This window comes from Citrus clementina, unplaced genomic scaffold (assembly GCF_000493195.1).
Source record: "Citrus clementina cultivar Clemenules unplaced genomic scaffold, Citrus_clementina_v1.0 scaffold_8, whole genome shotgun sequence".
Taxonomy (NCBI): domain Eukaryota; kingdom Viridiplantae; phylum Streptophyta; class Magnoliopsida; order Sapindales; family Rutaceae; genus Citrus; species Citrus x clementina.
The window spans coordinates 3,109,082-3,135,356 of record NW_006262022.1 but is presented as its reverse complement, the minus strand read 5'-3'; the positions used below and the strand labels follow the sequence as shown (position 1 = coordinate 3,135,356).

The 26,275-nt window shown below is 36.4% G+C and overlaps 6 protein-coding genes across 6 annotated transcripts; 2 read left to right on the top strand and 4 right to left on the bottom strand.

Moving 5' to 3' along the window:
- Positions 1–202: 202 nt before the first annotated feature.
- LOC18034855 (calmodulin-like protein 1) lies at positions 203–1,022 on the bottom strand. Its single transcript, XM_006422967.2, has one exon. It carries the CDS (start codon positions 958–960, stop codon positions 403–405), a length of 558 nt encoding a protein of 185 aa, XP_006423030.1. The 5' UTR covers positions 961–1,022; the 3' UTR covers positions 203–402.
- Positions 1,014–5,436, bottom strand: LOC18034187 (protein disulfide-isomerase SCO2). The gene is made up of 3 exons (XM_006422966.2): positions 4,995–5,436; positions 4,027–4,153; positions 1,014–1,464 (listed from the first exon to the last, which is right to left on the bottom strand). Exons 1-3 carry the CDS (start codon positions 5,346–5,348, stop codon positions 1,391–1,393), a joined length of 555 nt encoding a protein of 184 aa, XP_006423029.1. The 5' UTR covers positions 5,349–5,436; the 3' UTR covers positions 1,014–1,390.
- Positions 5,437–6,687: 1,251 nt separating this feature from the next.
- On the bottom strand, positions 6,688–9,625 carry LOC18035143 (putative leucine-rich repeat receptor-like serine/threonine-protein kinase At2g14440). The gene is made up of 9 exons (XM_006422965.2): positions 9,496–9,625; positions 8,784–9,321; positions 8,092–8,555; positions 7,868–8,003; positions 7,622–7,693; positions 7,454–7,522; positions 7,297–7,368; positions 7,120–7,188; positions 6,688–6,986 (listed from the first exon to the last, which is right to left on the bottom strand). Exons 1-9 carry the CDS (start codon positions 9,575–9,577, stop codon positions 6,950–6,952), a joined length of 1,539 nt encoding a protein of 512 aa, XP_006423028.2. The 5' UTR covers positions 9,578–9,625; the 3' UTR covers positions 6,688–6,949.
- Positions 9,626–10,411: 786 nt separating this feature from the next.
- Positions 10,412–12,261, top strand: LOC18035303 (EKC/KEOPS complex subunit Tprkb). Its single transcript, XM_006422964.2, has 6 exons — positions 10,412–10,595; positions 11,159–11,225; positions 11,340–11,462; positions 11,553–11,636; positions 11,727–11,813; positions 11,918–12,261. Exons 1-6 carry the CDS (start codon positions 10,525–10,527, stop codon positions 12,002–12,004), a joined length of 519 nt encoding a protein of 172 aa, XP_006423027.1. The 5' UTR covers positions 10,412–10,524; the 3' UTR covers positions 12,005–12,261.
- Positions 12,262–14,426: 2,165 nt separating this feature from the next.
- Positions 14,427–18,026, top strand: LOC18034055 (protein CYPRO4). Its single transcript, XM_006422963.2, has 2 exons — positions 14,427–16,150; positions 17,424–18,026. The coding sequence occupies exons 1-2, from the start codon at positions 14,531–14,533 to the stop codon at positions 17,703–17,705; spliced, it is 1,902 nt and encodes a 633-aa protein (XP_006423026.1). The 5' UTR covers positions 14,427–14,530; the 3' UTR covers positions 17,706–18,026.
- A 2,782-nt stretch (positions 18,027–20,808) lies between these two features.
- LOC18035271 (ethylene-responsive transcription factor ERF109) lies at positions 20,809–22,264 on the bottom strand. The gene has a single exon (XM_006422962.2). The coding sequence runs from the start codon at positions 22,148–22,150 to the stop codon at positions 21,239–21,241; it is 912 nt and encodes a 303-aa protein (XP_006423025.1). The 5' UTR covers positions 22,151–22,264; the 3' UTR covers positions 20,809–21,238.
- Between the last annotated feature and the right edge of the window lie 4,011 nt (positions 22,265–26,275).

The window sequence follows — 26,275 nt, the reverse complement described above, 5'->3', positions numbered from 1 at the left end:
ACAAACCGCGTACACCAGCTCTATACGTGAAATACAGTCTGATGCATGTTTCTTCACTTCCACCAGCTCTATATGTGAAATGCAGTCTGATGCATGTTTTTTCACTTCCGACTTCAATTGGAACTCTGGAAAGTCATTTTTTTCAAGTTATGTGATGTAACTTTGGAAAGTCATTTTTTTCAAGATTAGAGTTATGTGATGTTCAAAGATAAAGCGGAGATGTTGAGAATTGCTGCTGAAAGAACATGCATGTTGCACGCTGCTACATCAGTCTACTTTAAAGCAGAAAAACTAGCGAAAATATACATTTAAAAATACTTGGATCACGGTAACATTTCTGGTAAATAATTAATAACAAGAGCAGCCCCACTTTGCCCGAACAGAAGAGCTAGAATAGCTTCTCTAACCAAGCTTCATGGACCGAGTCATCATGGTCATGAACTCATCCATGTTAACCATGCCATCACCATCAGTGTCGACTGCCCTCACCATTTTCCGGCAATCCTCTAGGCTGCAACTCTCTCCAAGCCTCCTTAACATTTCCAAAATCTCTTCTGCACTTATCTTGCCATCATCATTTTTGTCGAATGTTCGGAAAGCACTCTGTATGTCCATGGTTCTGATCCCACCTCCCTTTTTGTGCGCTTCCATGAACTCTTTGAAGTCAATAAATCCATCTCCATCCAGATCAACAACTTGGAAGATTTTTGGCACTTCACTTATCATGCTCGCTTGCCCAATCGCTCTCAGTATGGCCTTGTACTCCATCTGCGATATCTTGCCATCTTTGTTGGAATCAAATCTATCAAAGACTCGTTTCATCTCATTTCTATCTGCCTGGAAAGTTGGTAACAAACTAGAATTTTGCCTGTCTCGTGATGAAAACAACCGGGATGGCTTTCTCAAAAACTTATTTTTCGATATCTTGTACTGGAAATCGAGAAAGCTCAAGTTTGACATGTCTAAACCAAGAAAGCTCAAAACCTTATTCTATCAAATGAATGTCCGCCCCGTATACTTGTTAGGATACATATAGGATGATTATATAATACAAGTGTGTGGAATAAAGGCAATTTGATTGGTAACCTTTTATTCCTTAACCAAAAAGTTGAAAAGCATCAATTCAACAGAAGATTCTCAAGTAGCAGATAGGATAAACAAAGAAACGGTTGCAAAAAAAGAACATTAAGATAAGAATACATTCTGTAATCAAGTTACAAATCTATTCCTTGCTTGTGTCATTCAAATTCTCCACTGTAAGGAAGTTGCCTTTTTGCAGTCTATAGCCGAAAAGGCTAATGCACATGACGAATCAGAGATAGTGAAAAAATGAAACTCTTCAATTACCAAGAAAAATATTCCCGAGTTAGGGGGGCGGCGGGGAAGTGGGTCAAGGTGGTTTTCCATTATCCAAATCCTCCATTACTTCAATGTCCTTACGCGCTGTTATCTTTTGCACATATCCTGCAATAATGACAATATTAAGTTTTAACTACAGGTTTGTCAAACACATGATGCAACAGGCTAAAAAGTGCATGTACATATTCTGGATTGATAGTTAATAGTTCATACAGATACTGTTCCTAGCAACTTAGTAAGCAGCAAACATGTCTAGAAGGATCTGAACTTCACAGACATATGGAAAGGAAGAATTAATTGCATCCACAATAGCATTCTAGACAACCTGCATACATGCGGAATAGATGCATAGAGCATAAAAACCAAATACCAGAGTCCAGAAACTTGGTATCCAAGGATTGAAGAATAATCATCCAATGCTTAAGCATTCCATAGAAACCACTAGAAAAGATGTCTTGATAAGATCAACTTCTAACAGAACTTCCACATCATCTAATATTCTCATACACGAGTCTGAAGTTCTCAGACATGTGGAAAGGAAGAAGTGATTGCATCCACAATAACATTCTAGACAACCTTCATACACACAGAACAGACAAATAAAGCATAAAAACCAAATACCAGATTCTCGTCAAACATTTATTATGCTACTTGAGATTAATTAAGATATTCACATTTAATAATTAGGAATCCGTATTAGTCCACTGGACAACATGGAGACCCACAGATATCCCCCAAGCACATCAACATAAAAAATAAACAAATTCAACCACTAATTCCCCATAGTCAATTTATCATTCAACAAATCAAAAAAATCCAACTATCAAAGGCTCCCCAATCAGAAACCAAGAACATGGGTTAGTTTTGACTTATAGACTCAATGAATTAACTTCATCATAGTAACCAAAGCTTCTGAAACTGAACAACTTGAGGTTTACATTAGATATAAGTTAATCTTTTTCGTGTTTTCCCTTGTGAATGCAAGGTAAGAGTTATGTACAGATACAAATGAGTTTAACTCAGTAAAAATTTCACTATTGATTGTTCACTGAATGAGAAGGAAAAAGTGAAGAGGAGAATAATATGTTGAATATTCTGTAAATGAAATAGACTCTTAATGCTCTAAAGACATCGACCTTGTCTCCTCAAAAGAATAGTTTCAATCGGGTTAAGTGTTTCGTAGAACACCTGCTTCTCAAAATTTTGAAGTGCTCCTCCAATTAATTGAAAAGGCTTTAACATGTACATCGTTATTCTTCTCCAAGCATGTTGTGACCACCAGGGTCTATGGATAACTATTAAAAAGACAGTAGTTCAACTAGAAGAGAAAATTCTTAAAAGCAGAACCTGCAAGACTCACCAATGAAAAGCCACAATATGTATTCTGCAAAAGTAAAGAGCTACTCATGCAGTACTCAAATACTCAATAATTCATTGAATGGGTGATCAACAGATGCCAGGATGAGGTTAACTGATCCAGAATAAGGTTATGGCAGATTCATTCATAGCATTCTCTCCTCAAGATTAAGAAGTTAAGTATTGAGGATAAGGAAAAATATGGTAGGTAAATATAACAGTTCAAGGCAAAACTGGGCCATTGTGGTCCACTCTATATCTAAGTCACCTTCAACAAAGCTTGAATCAGCTATGGTATGTTAAAGGTCATTGTATTTCCATACATGCACTACATCATCACACATTTTCGGAGGAAGGAAGCATATCGATATTAGTACAAGAACAGTGTACACAGCAAAAATGTAAATATAAAGCGAAAGAAAATTTCTCCTAAAAAGAATAACAAGGACTTTGCATAAGAGCTATACTTGTTTACCAATAATAGATTGCGTTCCATAATAAGGATAAACCAAGTCAACTTAAGATTAAAGAGTAATTAAATCGCAACTTCCATACTGTAGAAGAAATTTGAAAAAGGAAAAAAAATGCATGACTGAAGTCATAGTAAGAGTGCACAAAAGAGAGATAAAACATTATTTTGCACATTAACAAATAAAATATACATGGACCTTCAGTCAGCATTCAAACTGCTAGCAAACACTTATTAATATAAGTTTCATGTTTGACAACACAATGTCTTTTACATTTTTTAATAATAATAAACCTCTTCCATATCCATTTACAACACAATGTCTTTTACATTTTTTTATCAATATGAACTGGTTTAACAAACTATTTAGTGATTCTTTGGTTGAATTTAGATGGAAGAAATCTTACCTTTGCAGCATTCAATATTATTAATAAGTTACTGAATGAAAACTAAAGGTGTTTACAAAGAAAATTCTGATGAATATACCTTAATTTCAAGAGCTTTGGCAACAAATTCTTTGATATGTTTAACAACTATAACATTTGTTTGCCCCAGGGGCTTGACTAAGTGGTTTACAACTAGTTTTCTTTGGTTGGCCACCCGCATTCCAATCTTGAGGAAAGTAGGAGCTTAAAAGTAGATTTGGGCTTTCTCCTGTCCTTCTTTTATTTTATTTTATTTTTTTTAAGTTACATTTTGTTTGTGAAAAGCTCTTTATGTCTCTCCGAATTAACCACAAATGGGAAGTGAAGTCCAAATGACATATAAAATTAAGCCAGTCACGTTTCTTCTTTTAGTTTACCAATTGAATGAACTTCAGTGATAAAGAAGAAGAAAAATACCAATTCCAAGGCAAGGTATGCATTTGCAGATAATCTCTTTCCCCCTTTTATTATAATAGCTGACATATCCAGACCCTTGACAACTTCGACACTTCCCAGTCCATTCATAAACGACTTCCTTACAATCCTACACATGCAGCAATAAATCAAACACAAATTCCAGCAACAATACTGACAAACAAGACACTGATATTAGTGCCCATCGAACCACTTAAAAAAGAAAGTATTAAAGATACTTATACTAGTTATGCATGGTTATAAATAGGAATAACCAATGCATTGAGACGGGGATGCACCCACATGAGCTCACATGCAATCTAAACTCAACTTCAGGCTTTCAACTGGGCAGTGCCCCAGCCTAACAAACAACATGACCATCTTAGGCCATTGCTGTTAAATTGTTTCAGTTGATATGTACACTAATCATTAGAAACAAAACAGTTGCCAAAACAAATGCCTTTCTCAACCAACTATGCTTTACAATTGTTAACTATGTCACTTTTACATATCAATTCCTTAGCTGTTCACAAAGAACTTGAAGTCGAAACTGCCAATTGAATTGACGCTTGATCAGCTCTTCAATTCCAGTTACAATTGTGTGAGAAAGGAGAGAACTTGTCTAGGCTAGGGCCATAATGCACTGGCTTCAGTTTCTGGGTTCAAGATTGCATCCAGCTCAAGTCTATTAAGACCCTCGTATCAAGGTTCCCCACGTTTTAGCACTCACAAGAACCCAAAAATGAAGAAAGAATCAATTCCAGTTAAGCTAATGCAAGTCATTCAGCTCCTAAAACATCAAATCCATCTCACAAACTCAACAAAAATGCTAATTTCCACTCAGCCACCATCATTAATTCAATGCAAAGCACATTAACACGCACAAACACAAAGCACAAAACACAACGAAAGCATCAAAGCATCTCAACACAAGATTAATAAAAAAAGACAATGAAATGAGTGAACAATACCTGAACTTCAGGGTCACATCTAAGCCGTTTATCAATCTCCTCACGTGGGACCGGGGATGAATCAGGATAAGTCATGGGAAGTGGAAGCGGTTCACTGTCATCAGTCAAGTAACTTTCTCTGTTTCTCGACCACTTCTTCTCCTTCGCATTCACTTTCACGCCGCCGTGGGAGCCACCGACTGCGGTTCCCTCAGCGTCCGGGCCCACCCGGATGCTGATGTCAGCTGCAGAGGAGAAGTGAGGCCATCTCAGGGAATTGGGTCCAGCTGGGATGTCGCTGGCGGCGAAGCAGCGGAAGGTGGTGGCGGGTTTTGCAGGAAAGGAGATAGAGCTTGCATGGCTTATTGAGTACATAAATTATGCAAGCTGCAAGTGTTAATGAAACAGAGGGGGGAAAAAAATGGAACTTCGGGAAAAAATCTAAACAGTTCGTCTGAGGTTTGATTCGAAGTAGCATTCAATTTCACCAAGGTCTTTGGATGTAGATTTTTACACAGAGGATTAGACGGGGCCCACATTTTGAAAATTATGTTCTGTTTTCCCTTTTTTTTTTTTTAAATCCAAACGACACCTTGTTCACTTCACATTCCCCTTGACCTGATGTATTGTGTTTATTTTCATTCATTTTGATTAACAGTGACAATTTGTGACGAGACTCGTCATTCTGATTCGAACATGTATCAAAAGATCAACGCACAATGTTGTTGGCGAATGATGATTCAGACAGAACCTGGACTGAGGAACTTGTTTCAAGTACTTGGGCAGCCACATTAATTATTTGTAAAGCTGTTAAGATTTGTCAGGTGTTTTCAGAGATTTGTAGGGTGCTTTCAGCAACGAGAATTTGATTTAGGAATAAATGAAGTCCAAGCCAAGATACCAGCATCTTTACGATTATAATCTACTGATAGATCACAACGCGGGCCTTCTGGGAATCTAGATAAGGACTTGACACTAATTTTTTCTATAAAATCGGGGATATTAAAAATTTAATGCTGAACATCCGAATTTCATCACCATTGGTGTGCTGATGAAAGCTGCTGCAATTTTGCCACCATAAAGCGTAAACTTTTGACTGAAGGTAGCTTGATAGAATTTGCGGAAGTAGCCAAAAACAATCAGCAGAGTGGTGGTTACGTGAGGGAAAATTACAGGCAGTTCCTGTGCAACACACTCGTTCTATTTCTTCAAACCCCCATGACTGTGAGGATCTTCTTTTTCATATCCTTTTACTGCTGGGAATCTATGCTCAAATGGGTGGATAGAAAACACGGTCAAGAAGTGAAACTACAGCATAATTTCCATCATTCTGATTCCATCCTTCTATTCTATTTGGATAGAGATTGCCAACAAAATGCCTCGAGTTTTACTAGCCACACTGGTCTTTGTAAAGCCAGCTAAAATCAATTTTCAAAACAATGTAGAGTGTGTCAAGTCGGTATGTAGCATCTTAAAGAGTCACAAAGGGTAAATTGTAGCATATATAAACGATCTGATGTCTGTAGTCAGCAAGCAGATGATTGCAGATGATTAATATTAGTTTTTAACAAGGACATATCAAATAGATTGCAAAGAATTAAATACAGTTTGCAACTATAAGTTGTACAAAAAGAGCTATATTAGAACACATATATCTGCATCATGCCTCTTAACAAAAGCCTAATCAATTGTTCTTTCAATTTCAGTTGTGCTTTGACCACATTCTTCACTTGCTGCAGTCTGTTGATTTTAATGTTAGGATTCAAGTACAATCATAGATTCAGATGGAAGGTACAGAAATAAGCAGAATCTTTTCGAACCAAAGAAGTGAAATGACAGTAGATCTCTCTGCTGTCTCTCCATAAGAATGAATTCCTTCATTGAACTTGTACAATATCATTAAGTACGAAAAATTCCCAATTAAATCCTAAACTGATATTGAAAGTACCGTTGCTATCTCTCATCCTTCATTAGCATTATGCAGGTTGTGTTAGACGATTTCCAGGAGACACCCTGAAACAAAAGCATAATCAGCATTTAAGGTAAATAATAAAAGCTGCAGAGAAACCGAGCAGATTATGCAAGATACGCATACACAAGCTTCTTAACATAAGAATCTTGAAAGTAAGTAAAGGATTGTGCTTACTGAATATTCAATCCAGGTTTCCACAGGCCATCAGGGATTTGTCCATCAAGATTGTTGTTCTGAAGGAATCTGTTTATCAAGTCAGGTCATCGAAATTAACCAGTTAGCTAGAATTGAAATGTATGGGAATTTATATGAAATAGCCTTTAGGTAACTTCTCAATGTTGAATAACTTACATCTCACGAAGTATGGGAAGTTGGCTCAACGTTTGAGGGATCCATCCTTCAAACTGATTGTTCTCCAAATGTCTACATCATATTATAAACACAAATTGATCAGTGCATTGTGCATAAGCTATGAAGAAATGAGAAAAATACTCAATCAAGAACATACAGAGTTTCTAGAGCGGTCAATGTTTTCATTTCGGGAATTTGACCCCAGAGCTTGTTCCCTCCTAGCCGACTGCATGTCAATAATTCCAGTTAACATCTATTGTCGTCACTTAGAAATAATACCAACCACTAACCTTGGTAGAATTATTGAAAAGACTTGGTTACTTACAGATGCTTGAGTGCAGTTAAATTGCCTATGCTTTCAGGTAGAGTCCCTGATATCTCAAAGCCTTTAAGATCACTAACATATAATAAGAGAAACAGAACTAATCAAAATTGATTCCCAAAAAAACAGAATGCTTCTTAATTTTTTCAAGGGAAAAATAGTTGTAATTTCATGAGCACAAAGAAACAATTTGTGGTCAGATCCATACCAACTGCTGCATAGTATGAAATATCAATTTAATGAACTTACATCGAGACAACTCTTGTATGTTTACTCTTAGTGCATGTAACTCCAGTCCACGAGTTCTCCCAAGGCAGGCATGGATCTCCATTCCAATCAATAGGTGGATTTTTAAAATGTTTTGCCAATTCTTCCATTGCCGCAACTATTTTTAGAAAACAACCAAATGAGTTAAGATTTGTTTATTAACAAATCTGCAGAATGGTTCAGAATTGTACGGAAAAATTGACTACCGTCTCTAGGGAAAGTCGTTCCAGCAAGAGGCAGAAGCTGAAAAATTTCACCAGCACTGATTATAGGTCCAACAGGCATGTCATTTCTGGGAGTCATGGTGATGTTTGTCTGCCCCGACAGCGGCCATTCGTTTCCATAAACAGCGACCCCGTTGGTTGTGACATTAAGATCCTTGAAGAAAGTATTCCCATTTACAGAAACATTGAAGACTCTCCAGCTCTCAGGGCTCGGGGCTCTATTTTCCTGGAAATAGAGTGCAATGTAGTATCTGCTATTAGGAAGTGGCCCTGGTGGCCACTGGATTTGGAGTGGCTTTCCCTTGGTTGTAGTGATTGATGACAAGAACGCTTTTGCTGGCGGTTTGTTCCAAAAATCTTCAGGGTTCACTTTGTTCTTGTTCTCCTCAACGGGGTTCAAATCCTTAAATGAATTCCACTTCCGGTTGAATAAATCATCTGGAAAGCTAGGATCAAATGGTTAAACATTGATATATCAGTATCCTCACAAGCTAATTGCAGCCCATCATTTTCCTTTCCCTCTTTCTACTTCCCATTTGATTCCATAATGAGGATTAATCATTTTGCATATCCAAATTTCAAAGCCAATATGAGAAGACACTAAAATTTACTCACACCACCCCCACCCCCCCAAAAAAAAAAAGAAAAAAAAAAAAAGCAATGAGTTTCCATACCTAATACGGGCATCATCTCCAAAGCTACTCCTTGCAATACTACTAAGTGCAAACTTATTCAAGTCGGTGGTATTATACAAAGAATCATCAAGCTTTGACAGTTCAATAGCTGAGATAAACGGATGAGAAGTCGTGTCATTATTCCTTGCAAGGCACACACTTAGGCTATTTCCTACGGCTGCCACAACAACCTCATAATACGAGCTTAACCCATTAGCAAAATCCTCCGCGGTATCAACAATGCTCCATTTAGTCCCTCCAATAATCTGGTCAAATACAGGAGGCTGAGTCCCTCCATCAAAACCCCCATAATAATAAGTTGTTCTCACTAAATATTTGTCCCCTTGGGTCACGTTAAACACATAGCAGTATTTTCTGGCTTGTAATTCTGTGAAAAATCTAAGTGTTGATAATATGGGCAATAAGCCTGGTTGTTTCAAAGTTGTTGTGTTTCCAAGAAATTGGAAATCCTTATCAGGAAGAAATTTCAGCCTCCCCGTTGTTAGCCCGACCGTGTCACCGCAGCTTAACAGGAAATCTGCATACAACCATTGGGGTCAATCAACACTACATATAAACTCATAACAGAATGGCCGTATAAGGAGATAACTACCAAAGTTTTTGTTACATATCTCAAGTACATTGCTTGTATGCTTTTATTACAAATCCAAGCATGCATGCCAAATAAGGAATGGATATTAATTTTGCATACCTTGAGGTGAAGTTGTAGGTTGAGAAAGGGCAAAGAAAGGGCTGCTAAAGAACCATAGGAGGAAGATGATCACAAGAGACATTGTTTAATTAATGGGAGGAAAATGAAATCCCCCCAGAAGAAGGGAAAGCAAAATGGCAAAACTTTTGTGTTTGATTATTATTATTATTATTTTATTTTGGGTAAGAAATTGAGAGAGAAGGGAATGTAGGGAATTGACACGTAAAAGGGAGATCTTGAAGGTAGACTTAATCAATATGCACTTGAGAACCCATGCAAGGGTTACAAAAGCTTGACCAAGTCACAAGTCACATATCTGTTTTAATTATTTTTTCATTGTCATTACAGTTATCAACACTATGTTTGGAATCATTTCTTAAGTTCATATGTTTGCAATTGAAGCTGTAATCTGTTATGAAGTTGTTTTACAAAAATAGTTGTGGTAATCGACACAACATTTTTTTTTTTTGAGTAAATTTCATATTACTCTCGTATAGAATGATAATATTTAATTTATTCTTAAAATTTAAAACATCAATTTGTTTTCTCATTTATCTTTCAACTCCAATGAGGATTTTCGAAAGTTCTTTGAATTTCAATTGAAATTGAAGAGTTTAATTACCAAAAATAAAATACTACTTATAATTATATATTTATTAGCGAAAAATCTTTTATGTTTTAGTGCCACGTTAGTTGTACAACAAATCAATAACATCATGTTATATGCGTATTTATGTAAAAATTAGATAAGTTTAAATATTTAAAGCCATCTAATGATATGAATAGTAATCAATAAGTAAACATGTGATAAGTTTAGGACTGGATTTCTAAAAAAAATTTAATAAAAAAGTGAATGTTATTATTTACTAAACCCAGGTAATCCGGTCGGACCGGGTTCAAAAATGCTGAGTTTTATTTTTGTTTCCCTGATAAGTTTACCAGCTTAAAACCCTAGCTCCCTTTGAAACTCAATCAAGGTTTTATCTTATTTGCATAGTAGAGGCAAAGAATCATTCAAAAGCAGCAGCCATGAAAGTGTTCGAGATGAGCAATGGAAATACTCTCTCTCTTTCCCTCTTCACCGAAGTCACCAACTCTAAGTACACTCTTTCATTTCTATGTGACTTCAAATTTGGGTGAATGAAAAAAAAAACAAAAGAAAAAGTCATTTTTGATATTTTTCTTAGGAAATAAAAAGTACCCATTAAGTTAATTAACTCTTTCGTATTTATTTTTACAGATACATAAGATTATAACGTGTTTTTTGTCATGGGTTTTCATGTTTAAGCTTTTAGCTTTGAACAATGTGTATAAGTATGCTCTTTTTATGGTAGATAAATTTGTAATTAAGCTTTAATTATTATTATTTTTAAATAGTTGGTTTATTTTTTATTTTTTATTTTCCTTTCATATTTGGTGTAAGCATTGTAGTGGTCCTCTGTAATCATTCAGAGATTATAGTTTAATTCATTACCATGATTTATACCTCAGCAGCTCCTTTTTCGAGCAATGAAATGAGAAAGGAACTTTCGTTTGCCTGAAGGAGATATCTAACGGCTCAGAATTTTGGATGCTACATAAAGAATTAATAATAGTTTAAAAAAATGGTTCAAGTTGAATTTATTTGAGGTCCGGAATTCATGATTTAATAATGATCATGCAGGGAACTCTTAGATTCAATGCAAGCTGGTACACTTGAACCAGAAGCTGCTTTTCTCAATGCATCACTTGTATGAAATCTCATTGAAATCAACATTTTATTTATACTTGATTTTTCGTTCTCCATTCGACTTTCTCTATGTACACTTTTTTGGGGTTTATTTTACTTCTATCAACTGAGACAGATCCCAGATGTTTTCCCTGTTCTTGCCGCTGCACATAAGACACTTATAGCCAAGTCGCGGGAATCCTTAACAACACGCACTCCGCATTCTGAGCTTGTTTACAATTACTCAGGATCAAAACATGTAATCTTCTTTCACCGTTGCCTCAATATTCCTTTCATTCATCAAGTTTTTCACTGTTTGTAAGTAACTTTAGGCTTCAATCTTCTATAGATTACAGAATCCTTGAAAAGATGTGGCATTGCGGACAGCTCAAATTATGTCCTTGCAGCTCGTTTCAATGCTTCTCCTGATGAGGTGAGGCTGCACCTTGGGTACAGCAGCAAATTAATATATCTTAAGACATAAGCTTTGCAGTTTGTAATAGTGTTTTGTAAATCCTGTCAGATGGAAGCTGTGGGGAAACTCATCAATGGTAAGGAAATTGATCTGGATGAGCTGGAATCGAGAGCGAATCAAGCCCAGATACAAAAGGTCAGTTAGTTTGTAGGATATTCCGTACTGTTTGATTGTGTGTATTATCCTTTGCCCTGATGCTGCTTTCAACTATTGCTGATCCATGCTTTATTTTGTTTCAGCACTACAAAATTTCCAGCCTGGAACTAGGCATATCCTCGCTTGCGGATGCTATTACATGTCGGATTGCTGCACGCGACACCTTGTGAGAAGGAAGGTTTATCCTTCTTTTTTGTCGTTGTCATGTCTTTCTGTATCATTTCCATTCTTTGACCGTTGTTTGTTGTTTGATGGTTTTGGATTGGTATTCTGGGATTTCAAGTAGCATTCTTGTTCTCATGCCTGTAAGCTTATCAAGGGAAGAAACGAAAGTTAGTTAAACAGAACGTAATGTTGGAAATATCGTATATGTAACTCTGATAAACAATTTTGTCGGCTGAATGTACACTTAAAATTGGTACATTAATGTTATATTACAATTTAGTTGTCAGTTGTTAACCATTGCCTGCTACTTCTAGCATGTTATAACTTGTTCCAAAGAACAGTCATAGCCAAATTATTGCTTTGCTACAGAAAATCTATGAGCTTCCTTCCGGCTGTGTATTAATATCCTCCGCAAAATGATATAAAATGCATGTGTTATCTGTCCATAAAAAAAAGAGAGAGAAAGGTGAATGTAGCCTTGTTAAATTTAATTATCTTAAGTGCTTGGTTCTTGAAATTCTCTTTGAAATACGAGGATTTTTTTAATGTTAAATTTTATGATCTAAATTTTAATGTTTAAAAAATAAAAAATTAAGAGTTATATTTTAGGATACACCCACATACAATAACAGTATCTATCGATGGGATCCACCACTGTTGCTGAATGTGTGTTAAGTTACGTTTAACGTAACTTAGCATTGTGTCAAATTTGCTGCAATTCGGTGGAAACAATAGCTCATGCTCTGTCAGGTTGCAAGTTGGCAAAGAAAGTGTGGAATCTTTTCAAAGCTGAAGGGAGCATTCCAAACTGTCAATTCCATGATATAATTAGATTGATAGAAGATATGACAAAGCAGCAGAACAATGTGGAGAAGGAATCAGTAGCAGCCCTACTTTGGGTGATATGGAATGCTAGGAATAAGTGGATTTTTGAAGGGAAACAAGAGGCCCCAGCCATGTTAGTAGCAAGAGCTGAATCAGTAGTGGAGTCCTTAAAAATGTCAGCCAGTATGATGGATCAAGGCCAAATCAGAAAAGGGAGGGTAAGGATATCCAGGGGCACTCTATTCCAAATGGGTGGCTAAAGGTAAATGTAGATGCTGCAGTGAATGTTGAGAAGCAGGTAGCTGGGCTGGGGGTGGTAATAACGGACGGGAATCGAAATTGCATAACTGCTGCCATAAACACTTCTCGTTACTTTGGCAACGTGGCAATGGCTGAAGCTGCAGCTGTGAAATGGGGATTGCTGGTTGCATTGAGAGCGGGGGGAACCTCTGTGTTGCTTGAATCGGACTGTCAGGAAGTAGTTGAGATGATAAATAACAGAGTCAGCAGTATGGCGGAAATCTCTTGGGTGATCTCTGAAATTCTGGAAATTAAGAAAAGTTTTCAGAATTTTAAGGCTCAACACACACATAGATCTTGTAATGGTATAGCTCATCTCCTTGCTAAGTTGGCTCTCCAAAAAATGGTTGAGTTTGTTTGGTTGGATGAATTTCCAGCCGAAGTGTTGTATATGCATTAGAGTTAATATATGGAAAGGTTTACTTTCTCATCAAAAAAAAAAAAAACGTAACTTAGCATTGGGCTATATTTTATTAACAAAATAAAAGAAATACAATATGGTAGTTAATCATGTCCTCATTCTGATGTGGAACCTTTTAAAACCCGGACCCAAACACGGAATGCATACGGAGTATTCGGCTGTATGATTGCGTTTATTTCCTTCAGTAGGAAGTAAATGCGGACGTTAGATCAACGCTACGCCGTTAACTGGGAATTGCGGGTGGCCAATGTCAGAGTAAACAAATTGGTATTTTGCATTTATGCCTCTACATCTTTGTAATTTCTTATTAGGCCTCTTCCCTTTTGTCCTGCTCTAATGCACCCTACATAACTAATAGAAGTTATTTTTAAAAATAAAAAAAAAAACTCAGTACTTGCCGTTGATTAAGGGGAAAAAAAATTGTATTTTCTTCTCGAAAAATAAAGAACAAGAACACTCAATTTTTTTATAAATTTATCCTAATTCACATTCAAAATTTAAAACTCGTCATTTTAGAAATAAACATTTAAGTTTTTTTCCTATTAGTAAATTTTATCTATTTAAATTGAGAAAAACATTACTATGTTATAATTCTTACTAATATTAATATATTCAAATATTTTCAAGATTAATTAAGTGCATGCAATTATTTCCATACAAATAAATAAACCCCTCACTAACAAGATGGGTCTGAATATCTATTTTTTAAATGGTGAAGGCATAGCTGTCAATTTCTAAACAAATGTAGCCTAAATATCTATCAAGGGAAAATTTTGGGGTCCAGTGTCATTTTTGCAAAATAAAAGTGGATAAAGTTGTAAACTGTGATAGCCGGTGACAACAAAATCGTCTATAAATACCTGTAAATTCCACAACTGCCCTCCCAATCGGCGTTTGGCACTTTGGAGGAAATCAAAACTCGATTCTCTCTCAATCATTCGATTACCCGAATAGAATTTCTGAAATTCCTTGTTAAGCTTGAATAATGGGCACGTCTCAAAGCCGCGAAGATTACATCTCAGACTCCGATTATGAAGAATCAGAATCAGGAGAATCTTCCCAATACGACGACGCTCAGGAAACAAGTTCTTCTTCATCACAATCAGGTACCAAAACCCTAAATTCTCTGGACGAAGTAGACGCCAAGCTCAAATCGCTTAAACTCAAATACGCAACTCCCCAAAGCCCTAATGTTAAAAACCCAGTTAAGCTCTACCTCCACATCGGGGGCAACACACCAAAAGCTAAGTGGGTTATTTCTGATAAGTTAACATCTTATAGTTTTGTAAGAACAAATAAAATCAACGGTGGAAATGACTCTGATGATGATGAGGAAGAGAGTGAAGGGGTTCTTGGTGATGGGTTTTGGGTTTTGAAAGTTGGGTCTAAAGTTAGGGCTAAGGTTTCCACCGAAATGCAGTTAAAAATGTTTGGAGATCAGAGGAGAATTGATTTCGTTGATAAGGGTGTTTGGGCGTTGAAATTTTTTAGTGATTCTGAGTATAGAAAGTTTGTGACTGAGTTTCAAGATCGCTTATTTGAGAATGTGTATGGGCTAAAAGCTACTGAAGAGAATAAAATGAAAGTTTATGGGAAGGAGTTTATCGGATGGGTTAAGCCCGAGGTGGCCGATGATTCTATGTGGGAGGATGCAGATGATGGTTTGGATAAAACCCCTGAAAGTGTGACACCTGTTAGGGGAAATCGAGATTTGTTGGAGGAGTTTGAGGAGTTAGCGAATGGCGGCGTGCAGAGCTTGACATTAGGTGCGCTGGATAATAGTTTCTTGGTTAGCGATTTGGGATTACAGGTTTATAGAAACTATAATCGTGGGATTCATAATAAAGGTGTTTCTGTGAGGTTTGATGGTGGAAGTTCGAAAATCGGTTCGAATTCGACTCCCAAGAAGGCTCTTTTAATGAGGGGGGAGACAAATATGATGCTAATGAGCCCATTGAAAGACGGAAAGCCTCAGGCACCAGGAGTCCAACAGCTTGATATAGAGACAGGGAAGATTGTGACTGAATGGAAGTTTGAGAAGGACGGGACTGATATTACGATGAGAGATATCACAAATGATACTAAAAGTTCGCAGCTGGATCCATCTGAGTCTACATTTCTTGGGTTGGATGATAATAGATTATGTCAATGGGATATGAGAGATAGGAGTGGGATTGTGCAGAATATGGTGAAGGGTGACTCACCTGTGTTGCATTGGACTCAGGGGCACCAGTTTTCTAGGGGAACAAATTTTCAGTGCTTTGCATCTACTGGGGATGGATCAATTGTTGTTGGGTCGCTTGATGGGAAGATAAGGTTATATTCAAAGACATCAATGAGGCAGGCTAAAACGGCTTTTCCGGGGCTTGGTTCACCCATTACCCATGTGGATGTTACATATGATGGGAAATGGATATTGGGTACTACAGATACATATTTGATACTCATTTGTACCCTGTTCACTGATAAAGATGGGAAGACAAAGACGGGTTTTGGTGGGCGCATGGGAAACAAGATCCCAGCTCCAAGATTGTTGAAGTTGACTCCTCTGGATTCACACTTGGCTGGGACGGATAATAAGATTCATGGTGGCCATTTCTCATGGGTAAGCTTCCCATCTTCTATTTGTAGTTATGTCTTATTGAATGCTACCGTATATTTGGCATGCTTGTTAAATTTTAGCTTGAGTTAAATATGACAACTTAATTAATGAGCCTTGAAAGAGAGCCTTCAGATTGTCACTTTTACTATTGTCTAGTTTTTCTTCACCCTGGAAGAATCAAATAGCGGTAGCACATTGATGATTGTCAAATTGGATAATGTAGTTGATTTGTGGACCTACTCATTTATTGTAGCGTGAATATCTAATCTTATCAGATTGAAATCATGTTTCTGCTACCCTCTTTCTGTGAGAAAATTTGAATGATGCAACATATATGGTTTTAATAATTTACCATACAAGTTATGATTTCAAAAATCCTACAAAAACAGAAAAAACAAATACATATATAGTGTGTGATTAGCTTTCTCAAAGTTTGAGATGCATGCCCTGCCAGCATTTTAACATTTGTGGCAGTAGATAGATCCATTTGATTCTTGCATGTCTATTGCTTAGGAATGGTCCTCTCCCTCTTTTATCATCTGCGCAGCCCTGCATTCCAGCTGATTGGCCATTCTGTAGTGGTCGCATGGGCTGCCAATGGTGAACTTTCTAGTTATTGGACAGAATTATCGTCACGGAGAGTTCAGGTTATTATAAAATTTTGTCCCAACCTAAATTTAGGGGGCATAAATTAGTATAGAAGAACAGTTGCAGATTTCCCAAATGGGAAGAAAGGGGTCAGCCAAACAGCAGTCCGCTTTCTACATTTCCTGAGGCAGACCAATCAGGTATGTTAGAAAGGGGAAGGGCAGTTCTCATTGAAGGAGGCAGTAGGAATGGAGGTTGGGAACTACCTCTTCTAAAATGCAAAAGTGTTTCCCACTAAGTGAAAAGAAGTAGTTGAGGCCATGATGATGGACCAAATTACTGAGTTGGAGTCAGAGTGAAACTTACTTAATGGTGGGTAAGCACCCAAGTTGATATCATATAAGCCTAATCCACACAAAACAGATTGGCTTAGACATTGAGTTCCTTTAAAGGCTTGAGAGCTGAAACAGCCTAGGGCCTGACAGTTACATGGTTATGATCCATGGGGAGATAGATATGCATAATATGAGGGATCACTTAAATGGGGTTATTACTTTCATGGTTTTGTTGTTGAAGGTTGGAGTAGTTGTTCATTAATTATGTATGCTTAATCTCTTTTCTTCATATGATATATTAGTTACTGTGATGCGTGATGCATATTTTTAATATGTTTAATATGGTCTTTCAGGTAACGGAGAATGGTAAACAAGAGCGCCACTTAGTTGCAACGGTTGGCAAGTTCAGTGTGATATGGGACTTCCAGCAGGTGAAGAACAGTGCTCATGAATGCTACCGGAATCAGCAAGGTCTCAAGAGCTGCTACTGTTATAAGATCGTGTTGAAGGATGAATCTATTGTAGAAAGTCGTTTCATGCATGACAAGTTTGCTGTGACTGACTCCCCTGAAGCTCCGCTGGTGGTGGCGACACCCATGAAAGTCAGCTCTATCAGTCTCTCTGGCAGGCGATGACTTCATCAAACCATCTTTGTTTCTATCTTGGCATCCATGTTGGTGTCTAGTAGGAATGCTTCTGCCGTTACATCTAAACCTTTTTCTAACCTGTAATCAAGTTTGTTATCCTTTTTTTTCTGAGGGAAAAAAAAAAAAAAAAAAACCAGATTTTCCAGTGTTGGTGTTGACTTTCGCTTTCTTCTGCTTGTACATACTGCAAGTGTCATCAACTTCTTCCATACTTGCAAACAGTAAATAGGCTTTTTACACTTTTAGCATTAGAAGCTGGTTTGGTTGTGATCAATTGTTGAATTTAATGAATTTGATTTCTCTATATCACTTGCTGCGTCATCCATATAGACTCTCAAGTTGTGACATGATGCTGATTTTGATAGCCATCTGCTGATACCTTCATGCGGACGATAAAAAGTAGGAATTGTGAAATCTTAAAGGAGTTAAAAGGAACATGGTAGTTTCCTGCCCTGGGGCCTGGGTGGAAATGTTGTTGAGCTTGACTTGATGTGGCAACGGCATTCATTCTGCTTCAGGCTGACCCGTATTTTGAAGTTTGTCAATTCTTTTAATGGTTGGAACAAAACACTTTGTCTAATGAAGTCAAATTAAGTCCATCTTTAATTTTAATATCTTTTAATTTGTATCATTGTTCCTTTTAATTGTAAATTAATTACCAAATATTGAACTAACTATTGTGTGATTATGAGATCGATAAGTGATTCTTACATCCCTAAACAGGCTAAACTACTTAAAAGGGCTTTGTGGGTTTTTTAGCATGCCGACATTGCACTTCATTGAAAATAAACAAATAAATAATAATGAGAACAGTATTAGATAAAAAAATTTAAAAAAAAATTGTTCATATCTTTTCAGCCACTTTATTATCACTAATAGCTACCTTATTATCACTGATAAAAATATTTTTTAAAATACATTAAAAATAATATAATTAATGAATATCTGTATGATATGTGTAGTTAAATTTAATGTAATCAAGTAATTTTTTAAAATAAGTAACTAGAATTTCCCATGGTGGACACAGTCGGCCAAGCTACGCCACTCTTTCGTTGGTGGTTTTGGTCGTTGTAGTTATTGGAGTCAGTAGCGTGTTGGAATCACTGCCGTTTAATCTGTGTGTGCAATGATTACCAATAACCCCTTTCCTAAGTTCAGGCCAGCAACAAAAGTGACCACCACCGTTCATTGGACAGCTTTAAACTGCTCTAAAAATGGTGGTATATCCACCATCACAGTCAATTTCTTGTTTTATTAAAGTAAGGACTAAGGGATAAATTTAAATTTTCTATATAAATAATGTACTTTCTCTTATTATAGTACGTGTGTTTTTTTTTCTCTTTTAAAAAACTCCTAATTTTGATAAAATATGAAAAAAAAATTCATAACCACGAGGTATTTTATGGAGTGTTCCAACTGTGGGAGGTACTTTTAAACACGTACCACAACTCAGATTAGAAGTCCTCACTCGAATCGGGAGGCACATATTCTTCTAACAAAGACGACTTCCCTGTGATTCGAACTGGAGAACAAACTCAATTAAATCACTTAAAGGGACTCTATTACCAATAGAGCCATTACTTTATTAGAAAATATGAAATTTCTTATTAGAACATTACTGCACACACTCGTTACCACTATTTAATCATAGTTAAAAATTCAATCCCCGGCCCGTTTCCAAGGTTAAAAAAAAAAAAATTAGTCGTTGGAAATGATGTAGAGCTGCATTAATCAAGAAACAAGGATTCTGGCATTAATGGATTTTAACTTCAACGAACGCCAATAATTGGCAAATGACATATTGATGACGAACGAAGTAGTGACGTGGGAGGAGTTATATTATTTATTGCAAAAGATATTATTTTAGTATAAAAAATTAAGATAAAAGCTCATTTAGTTCATGTTTTTAAGATTAGTATCTATTTAGTGCCTTTATTTTTTAAAATACCTTAAAATATCCCTGCCGTTAAAGTATTGATACCCATACCATTACTTTTTATTTTCTTTGGCTTACGTTTACAATATTACCCTTTTATAATAATTTTTTTAGACATTAATAAAAATAAAATAATTAAATTACTAATTTAATCCTTAAAAAAATTATATTATTTTTTTTACAAGCACCATTTGCACACTTGGTAGTTTGCATACAATTTTTTATAATTAAAAATTAATATAGTTTTTTATTTTTATTTTTTAGGATTAAATTGATAATATAATTATTTTCTTTTTATTAATATCCAAATAAAAAATTATAAAAAGATAATATTGTAAAAGTAAGCCAAAAAAAATAAAAAGTAATGGTAGGTGTATCAATACTTTAACGGTATGGATGTTTCGAGATATTTTTAAAAATATAGGAACTAAATAGATACTAATCTTAAAATATAAAGACTAAACGAGTTTTTACCTTAAAAAATTATATTATAAAATATTAAAATAAAAAATTAATTTATCATAAGAGTAATGTTATTAGATTTCCGAAAGAATGTGGTGGGCGGCTTGTGGGTTTTCAAATAAGTTGCATGTGAATTTGGAATGCGATTAAGGTGATCATATGTTTGATATTAAAATAATAATATTGTATGACGTTACTGAACCTTTAATTGATGCTCTAAGCAAATATACGATGGACGGAAAAAAGAATCAAAACGCTGACTTGACGCGACAAGATTGGTGATGCCTTTTGGTTCGTTTCATATTAACAGATAATTAAACCATGTGCTAATTGCATCAATTATTAAACCAGCCAAGCTAAGCTAAGCTTAGCATAATTTAATAATGCGAAGGCCGTACGGGTTTGGTCCAGTGAATGCAGCAATAAACAAGATTATCCACTAAATTACTTTTTTTTTTAAAAAAAAAACTTTTAGTCTTTTTGCTTCTTTTATCTCTCTCTCCCTCCCTTCTCTCACGTTTTCATGAGTCTGCGTTTTGCTTTTGCCATTACGCTACTTTATATATGTATCGGTTCCCACATGTCTTAAATTAAAGCACGTGATAAACATGATAAAAAAAAAATAGTTTAATCATTATTACTATTTTACTGAGACGCACATGTTACACTGGAGTTACCAGCTCCCCAGCAGTTAGTGGGCAACGTGTCGCTCTCCACTTGATCCTTTACATCCAGTGCTGAGTGCTCTTTTCTCAAGAACGTGGGATTTAGCCAGCGTGGATACTTAGTGGGTCCCACTTTTAATCCTTCTTCTTTACCCCCCGTCAGTTCTCGGTAGTCACTAATCAGCAAGCCAATCCTCAGTTCAGCAGCAGCACCTCCGGATAAAATTTTAGAAAATCAAATCAATAAAATAATTGGGACCGATGTTGAACTGAGTTAGTAAGAGATATATTTATTGTTCACATAATCGATCTCCAAATTGATGATCTTATCTCTTCTTTACAGATACAATCAAATAATTGGCTGAATTAATTGATTAAACACTGTAATTAACTAATTTTTTTTAAAAAAAAAAAAAAACAAGGAAACAAACAAACATTCTAATTACTTAATTAACTAATCATGAAGTAAGACCAGTGGCAGTATTAGCAGAGTCAGAGGAATCGGTGCCAAAATCCATCATCGTCATCCACTGTTGAATCTCGTCTTCTCCAATCATCTCCCAAAAGTCACTCTGAATCTGATCCCCCATTGCTTCTGTTGCCGCCGCCGAATTCCCATTATTATTATTAGTTCTCGCAACACTTTGATTGCTGTCTTGCGACACCACTTGTTGTGGCTGCTGTGAATGCGATGACTCCCCCTGCTGCTGCTGCTCGTATGCTGTTGCCACCGTCGTGCTATCGGGAAATGGGAAATTAAGCTTGGCCCTGGGCCCACGGAACTCAACGGCGGCCTTATCGTACGCCCTCGCTGCCTCCTCCGCCGTGTTGAACGTCCCCAGCCAGACACGGGTCGCCCTCCTCGGGTCACGAATCTCAGCCGCCCATTTTCCCCACGGCCTCTGCCTCACCCCTCTGTAATTCTTCTTCCCTCTCCTCTTTCCCGCGCCGCTGCTACCAGCTGCTGCTTTCTTTTGCCGTTGGTGCTGCTGCTGCTGAGGCTGTTGTTGTTGGTGGGGGTAATGGTTATTATTTGGCGGGAAATAATTGCATCCCAAACAACCTTGAATGTTGCACACTTGACACGTGTCGGCAGGAGGTAGCATCGCATTTCCAAAATTAGTGTTGTGGTTATTATAACTCGTGGACGTGGAGGCGATGGCTGCTGCGTTAGACGCCGTCCAATCTTGAAATCGAAAAATATCGGTGGAGAAATCGTTGTCTGTGTTTCCGACGACGACGTTTTCGAGCGCTGCGACCATGATGGCGAGTTCTTGCTCTTGGGTGAGACGACGCGGCGGAGGCGACGGCGGCGGGTTGTGGGCGGCGGAAACGGCGCAGAATCTCTGTCGCTTTGAGGATCTTTGCATCTTCGTTGTCGATTTATTTTCTTATTTCCTTTTTTTTTTTTTTTTTTTTTTTTTTTTTCCTTATGTTTCAGTTGTTCGTGTGTTCGTGTTGGCTCTGGAATTGAAAGAGTTGAATTTTTTGAAAGTTGACGAGGGAGGGAGGGAGTGCGCGCGTTTATATACGTGTTAGTGTTGACGTGGACCGCCAGCTGTACGCAGTTAACACACGGAGTACTGGGGGGATCTTTTTTGAGCGCACGTGGAAATTTCTTGGGGTTTCACTTTTGTGATCAAAGTGTGGTCCAGGTGATTCACAGCTGGGGCCATTTATTGCTGACATGGCTGGTGACCCGCGGGATTTCCCAAGAGTTTATTCTGAAGTTTTCAGTTTCTTCCAGGAGGATTGGATTGCACAGAGTCAATGGACGACAAGTCTATATCCTTTTCTTTCGATTTGCTGATAGCGACGCTTTCCTCCGAGCCGCCGACCCGTAGGCTAGCCTTCCCTTTTGTTTATAACCTTTTTGTAGGGTAAGCTGCCCTTGGAGGTTTGACTTTTGGCCTTTTTTACGGTTTACTGTTACCCTTTCTTTGCCCCAGGGGTTTTGACGGCGTACACTGTGGATAAGGCATCCAGCTAAATTTGTGCCATAACCGAATCAACAGTTAAAATGTGTTCCACGTGAATTTCATGTTGATTTAGTATTCAGCCCAAACTTAATTGAGTACTGAATTTATATATGTGATTAAGGTATTGAATAAAAAAAAATTTTTCTTTCTCTTTTTTTTAATTAAATAAATTTTATATTATTTTAACATAACGGCAACTCGATCTCTTACCACAAATGTTAACAGAATTTGAATTTAAATTTTTTATTTTTAACACAAGAGATTTTACCATTTTAACGAGATGGCATTCACAACTATCAAGTGAAGTTACATAATATATAATTTCAACAACTTACACAACATTATTACTCGAAATTATATATTACTAACCAACCAACAAAATGGAAAATTGATTTTAATAAGACGGAAGTCTCAATCTATAAAACGCCAATCCTTACTCCTAGTTGTCCCTTAAATTCAGATAACTATCAGTTATGCCTAATGGAGATTTTTTGTTTTTGTTTGATTTTTGTTTTTTAAGTTAAATTAGTAACATTTCTTAATATACAAGGAAATAAAAAAATTTTAAATTACACTTAGAAAACCGGTAAGGGATGCATAACCGTCCATTTCAATGGGATAAATTTTAAATTTCTCCTCATAAAATGACTATTTTCAAAATACTCCCTAAACTATGTAAACTTCAACTTATCTCCCTTTTGTTCAAAGGTAAATTTTAAATTCTCTTCCATGAATTGACTATTATGAAATCACCTCCCATATTTTTTAAAACCTGAAGTCATTATCATATTTGTTCAAAAGATGGGGTCCAGCAGCTACGTTGCAACAGTTGTACCGTATCTTAACTTTTGTTTTTTATGATTTAAATATCATTGAGCACCCTGCACTCCTTTCATTTATAATTTATTCATAAATCTTAAAAAGACAAAATTACCCTTCTTGACAAAGGTTGAAGAAAATGGATAACGCGCAAGAGTTAGGCATTTTGGGGTCATGAAAAGCCGTGGCAACAATCCCTCTCCTGGCCGTCGTCGACCGTAAAGGAGTCTTGGGTGAGGGATGGAAGCCGATAGAAGACCCCAAGGAGCCGCATGTGAGAGAGATCGGGCAGTTTGCGGTGACGAAGTACAACAAATAGTCAAAGAATGAGTTGAGTTTGGGAGCACGGAGTAGGGCGAGACTGAGGTGGTTTCCGACACCAATTACCGACGGATCTTGGTTGTCAAGGACGGAACTTCGACAATTGTTGAGGTTTACATCTCTCCTGTGGCTGGGAAATATGTTGACTCTGAAACTTCCCAACAATCTGAGCAGCATGGCATCTTCTCTGGGCAAGTTATGACAGCTGTTAAAGATGCATGTAGACAAGCTGTGCTCAAGAAGAAACCCCGACTTGTTGAAGCCATGTATTTTTGTGAGTTGAACACACCGGTTGATTCTTTGAGTAAAATGTATGGAGTGATTTCCTGAAGGCGGGCCCAGGTGCTGAAGGAGGGAATGCAGGAAGGTTCTGCACTTTTCACGGTTCATGCTTATTTGCCTGTTTCTGAAAGTTTTGGTTTTGCTGATGAGCTTAGGAAAGAAACTTCTGGTGCTGCAAGTGCTCTTCTTGCCCTTAGCCAGTTTGAAGCTGTCTTTTGCGACATTCTTGCAGGAGATCCATTTTGTGTAAAATGAATTACAAGGTGTTAAGTTAGAATTGATATAATTATGATAGTTTGGAATGTTTGGTATAAAGAAGTAAAGCCTTTGGAAGTTGTGATTGCTGCACTGGTTTTGTTTTGTACCCAACACGAAGAGAGTATTTTATATGTAAGTTATCAACATCAAGGAGAAGAAGCCCCATGTAAGATATCGTTCAAATGTAATCACTTTAAGGAGTTTGTAGAAACTAACAATAAACTCTTTTAACTTAAACCATACCATGATGAAATGTCAAGTTTTGAAAGAATATGAATGAAGCCTTTTAAACTCGGAATTTGCTGAGTTGGTGAAACAAGAATCAAAAGAGTCAGAGTCGTGTTCTTATGTTTTATTGGTATTAGTATTGGTATTGTTGTATTGTTCATGAACCATTGAGAGAATAAAGGTGATGGGTGATGGGTGAGTCTTTGAGATTTTTTTTTCTCTTTCTTTTTTAATCGTTACTAACTGATGATGATGGAGATGAAGGTGAGAGGAACAAGCAAAAAATTTTAAAATTTTATTTTTAATTTATAAATTTAGGGGTATTGTTGTCTTTCCATCAATGCTAGTATTTGATGTAAACAAATAAGTACTTTAACATTTATAAAAATAATAAATAAAAAGAGTGTAAGGTGCTAAATAAAATTTTAATAATATATGTAAATATAAAGTATTATAATATTTCTTAATATCTTATGAATAAAATGGAGTAAAAGGTATTCTGTCAAATTTGGCATCTGTTAAATCACAAAAGATAAAAAGTAAGGTACCTTCAACTGTTGCAACATAGCTTAACCCCAAAAGATGAGAAAAAAAATGGAGGGTGGATTGATCTTTTTTTTTTTTTTAAATGTCTTCTCAACAAAAAAAAAGGGGGGGGGGGAGAATAAATTGATGTTTTCACGAAAGAAGTAATTCTAAATTAACCTTACTCAAAAGAAAAGGAAAAATGGAGTGAATTTATGAAGTATCTTTTTATCTTCTCTATAAGAAAATGAGGAATAAATTAAAATTTACAATAATTTAAAAAATATTTTGAAGATTGTCATTTAGAAATTAACCCTTTTTCAATATGTATTCTCCTTTCAAGATTCTAATCAATTGAGCATGAGAGAGATGGACATTCTTTTATTTATTTATTAAAGAAAATTTCAATTTCAAATTTAAAAGAAAAAAAAAGAAAAAGAACTAGTTGCTGAAAGAAGTTGGAAGTACGTACATAACTTTGGATGAATGAAAGTCTCACCATCATCAATCAATTTTAGGGCGTTTGACCGCTTCTTCAGGACCTTAGGAGGCATTGTGATGATTGAGACTTACAAACTACAAAGTGGAGTTTGTTTCGATACGGAAAGGTGACAGATACGGGTGTGAATTTGAAATCCCAAATATTATGGAGAAACCGTGGGACAACTCACAATACTTCATGAAGGTCAAAACAGGATTTTGGTCAACGAGAAACAAACTAATAGATAATAAGTATGAACACATGCATCAAGAAACACCTGTAACGTAAGCATTGGAGGGTCAACGGGGAGCTTAGGATGTTACTTAAAACCGAAACCACTTAAATGGACGGCGTCGAAACAGTCAATAGAATGCCAATTTGAGCCAGACCCGGATTATATATATATATATATATATATATATATATATATATATATGAATGCACACCGTGACTTTTCTTTTAAATGATGAGATTATAGTGACATAGGCACGAATATAATAAAAATGAGGGAGTCAATTAAGTACTACAATAAGTTTTAAAGTCGGACCGATGCCTCACTTACTTTGCAAACTCTGCTTACTGAATAATAATAATAATAATAA

Excerpts from the sequence above, each read along its gene's own strand:
- LOC18035271 (XM_006422962.2), bottom strand. The coding sequence starts at position 22,150 with ATGCAAAGATCCTCAAAGCGACAGAGATTCTGCGCCGTTTCCGCCGCC.
- LOC18034187 (XM_006422966.2), bottom strand. The coding sequence starts at position 5,348 with ATGTACTCAATAAGCCATGCAAGCTCTATCTCCTTTCCTGCAAAACCC. Across the intron at positions 4,154-4,994 it reads GATGTGACCCTGAAGTTCAG|GATTGTAAGGAAGTCGTTTA; the intron begins GTATTGTTCACT and ends CTGCATGTGTAG. Across the intron at positions 1,465-4,026 it reads CATACCTTGCCTTGGAATTG|GATATGTGCAAAAGATAACA; the intron begins GTATTTTTCTTC and ends TCATTATTGCAG.
- LOC18034855 (XM_006422967.2), bottom strand. The coding sequence starts at position 960 with ATGTCAAACTTGAGCTTTCTCGATTTCCAGTACAAGATATCGAAAAAT.
- LOC18035303 (XM_006422964.2), top strand. The coding sequence starts at position 10,525 with ATGAAAGTGTTCGAGATGAGCAATGGAAATACTCTCTCTCTTTCCCTC. Across the intron at positions 10,596-11,158 it reads ACCGAAGTCACCAACTCTAA|GGAACTCTTAGATTCAATGC; the intron begins GTACACTCTTTC and ends ATGATCATGCAG. Across the intron at positions 11,637-11,726 it reads TCAATGCTTCTCCTGATGAG|ATGGAAGCTGTGGGGAAACT; the intron begins GTGAGGCTGCAC and ends AAATCCTGTCAG.
- LOC18034055 (XM_006422963.2), top strand. The coding sequence starts at position 14,531 with ATGGGCACGTCTCAAAGCCGCGAAGATTACATCTCAGACTCCGATTAT. Across the intron at positions 16,151-17,423 it reads ATGGTGGCCATTTCTCATGG|GTAACGGAGAATGGTAAACA; the intron begins GTAAGCTTCCCA and ends ATGGTCTTTCAG.
- LOC18035143 (XM_006422965.2), bottom strand. The coding sequence starts at position 9,577 with ATGTCTCTTGTGATCATCTTCCTCCTATGGTTCTTTAGCAGCCCTTTC. Across the intron at positions 7,694-7,867 it reads CATACAAGAGTTGTCTCGAT|TGATCTTAAAGGCTTTGAGA; the intron begins GTAAGTTCATTA and ends ATTATATGTTAG. Across the intron at positions 7,369-7,453 it reads TTGACCGCTCTAGAAACTCT|ACATTTGGAGAACAATCAGT; the intron begins GTATGTTCTTGA and ends AATATGATGTAG.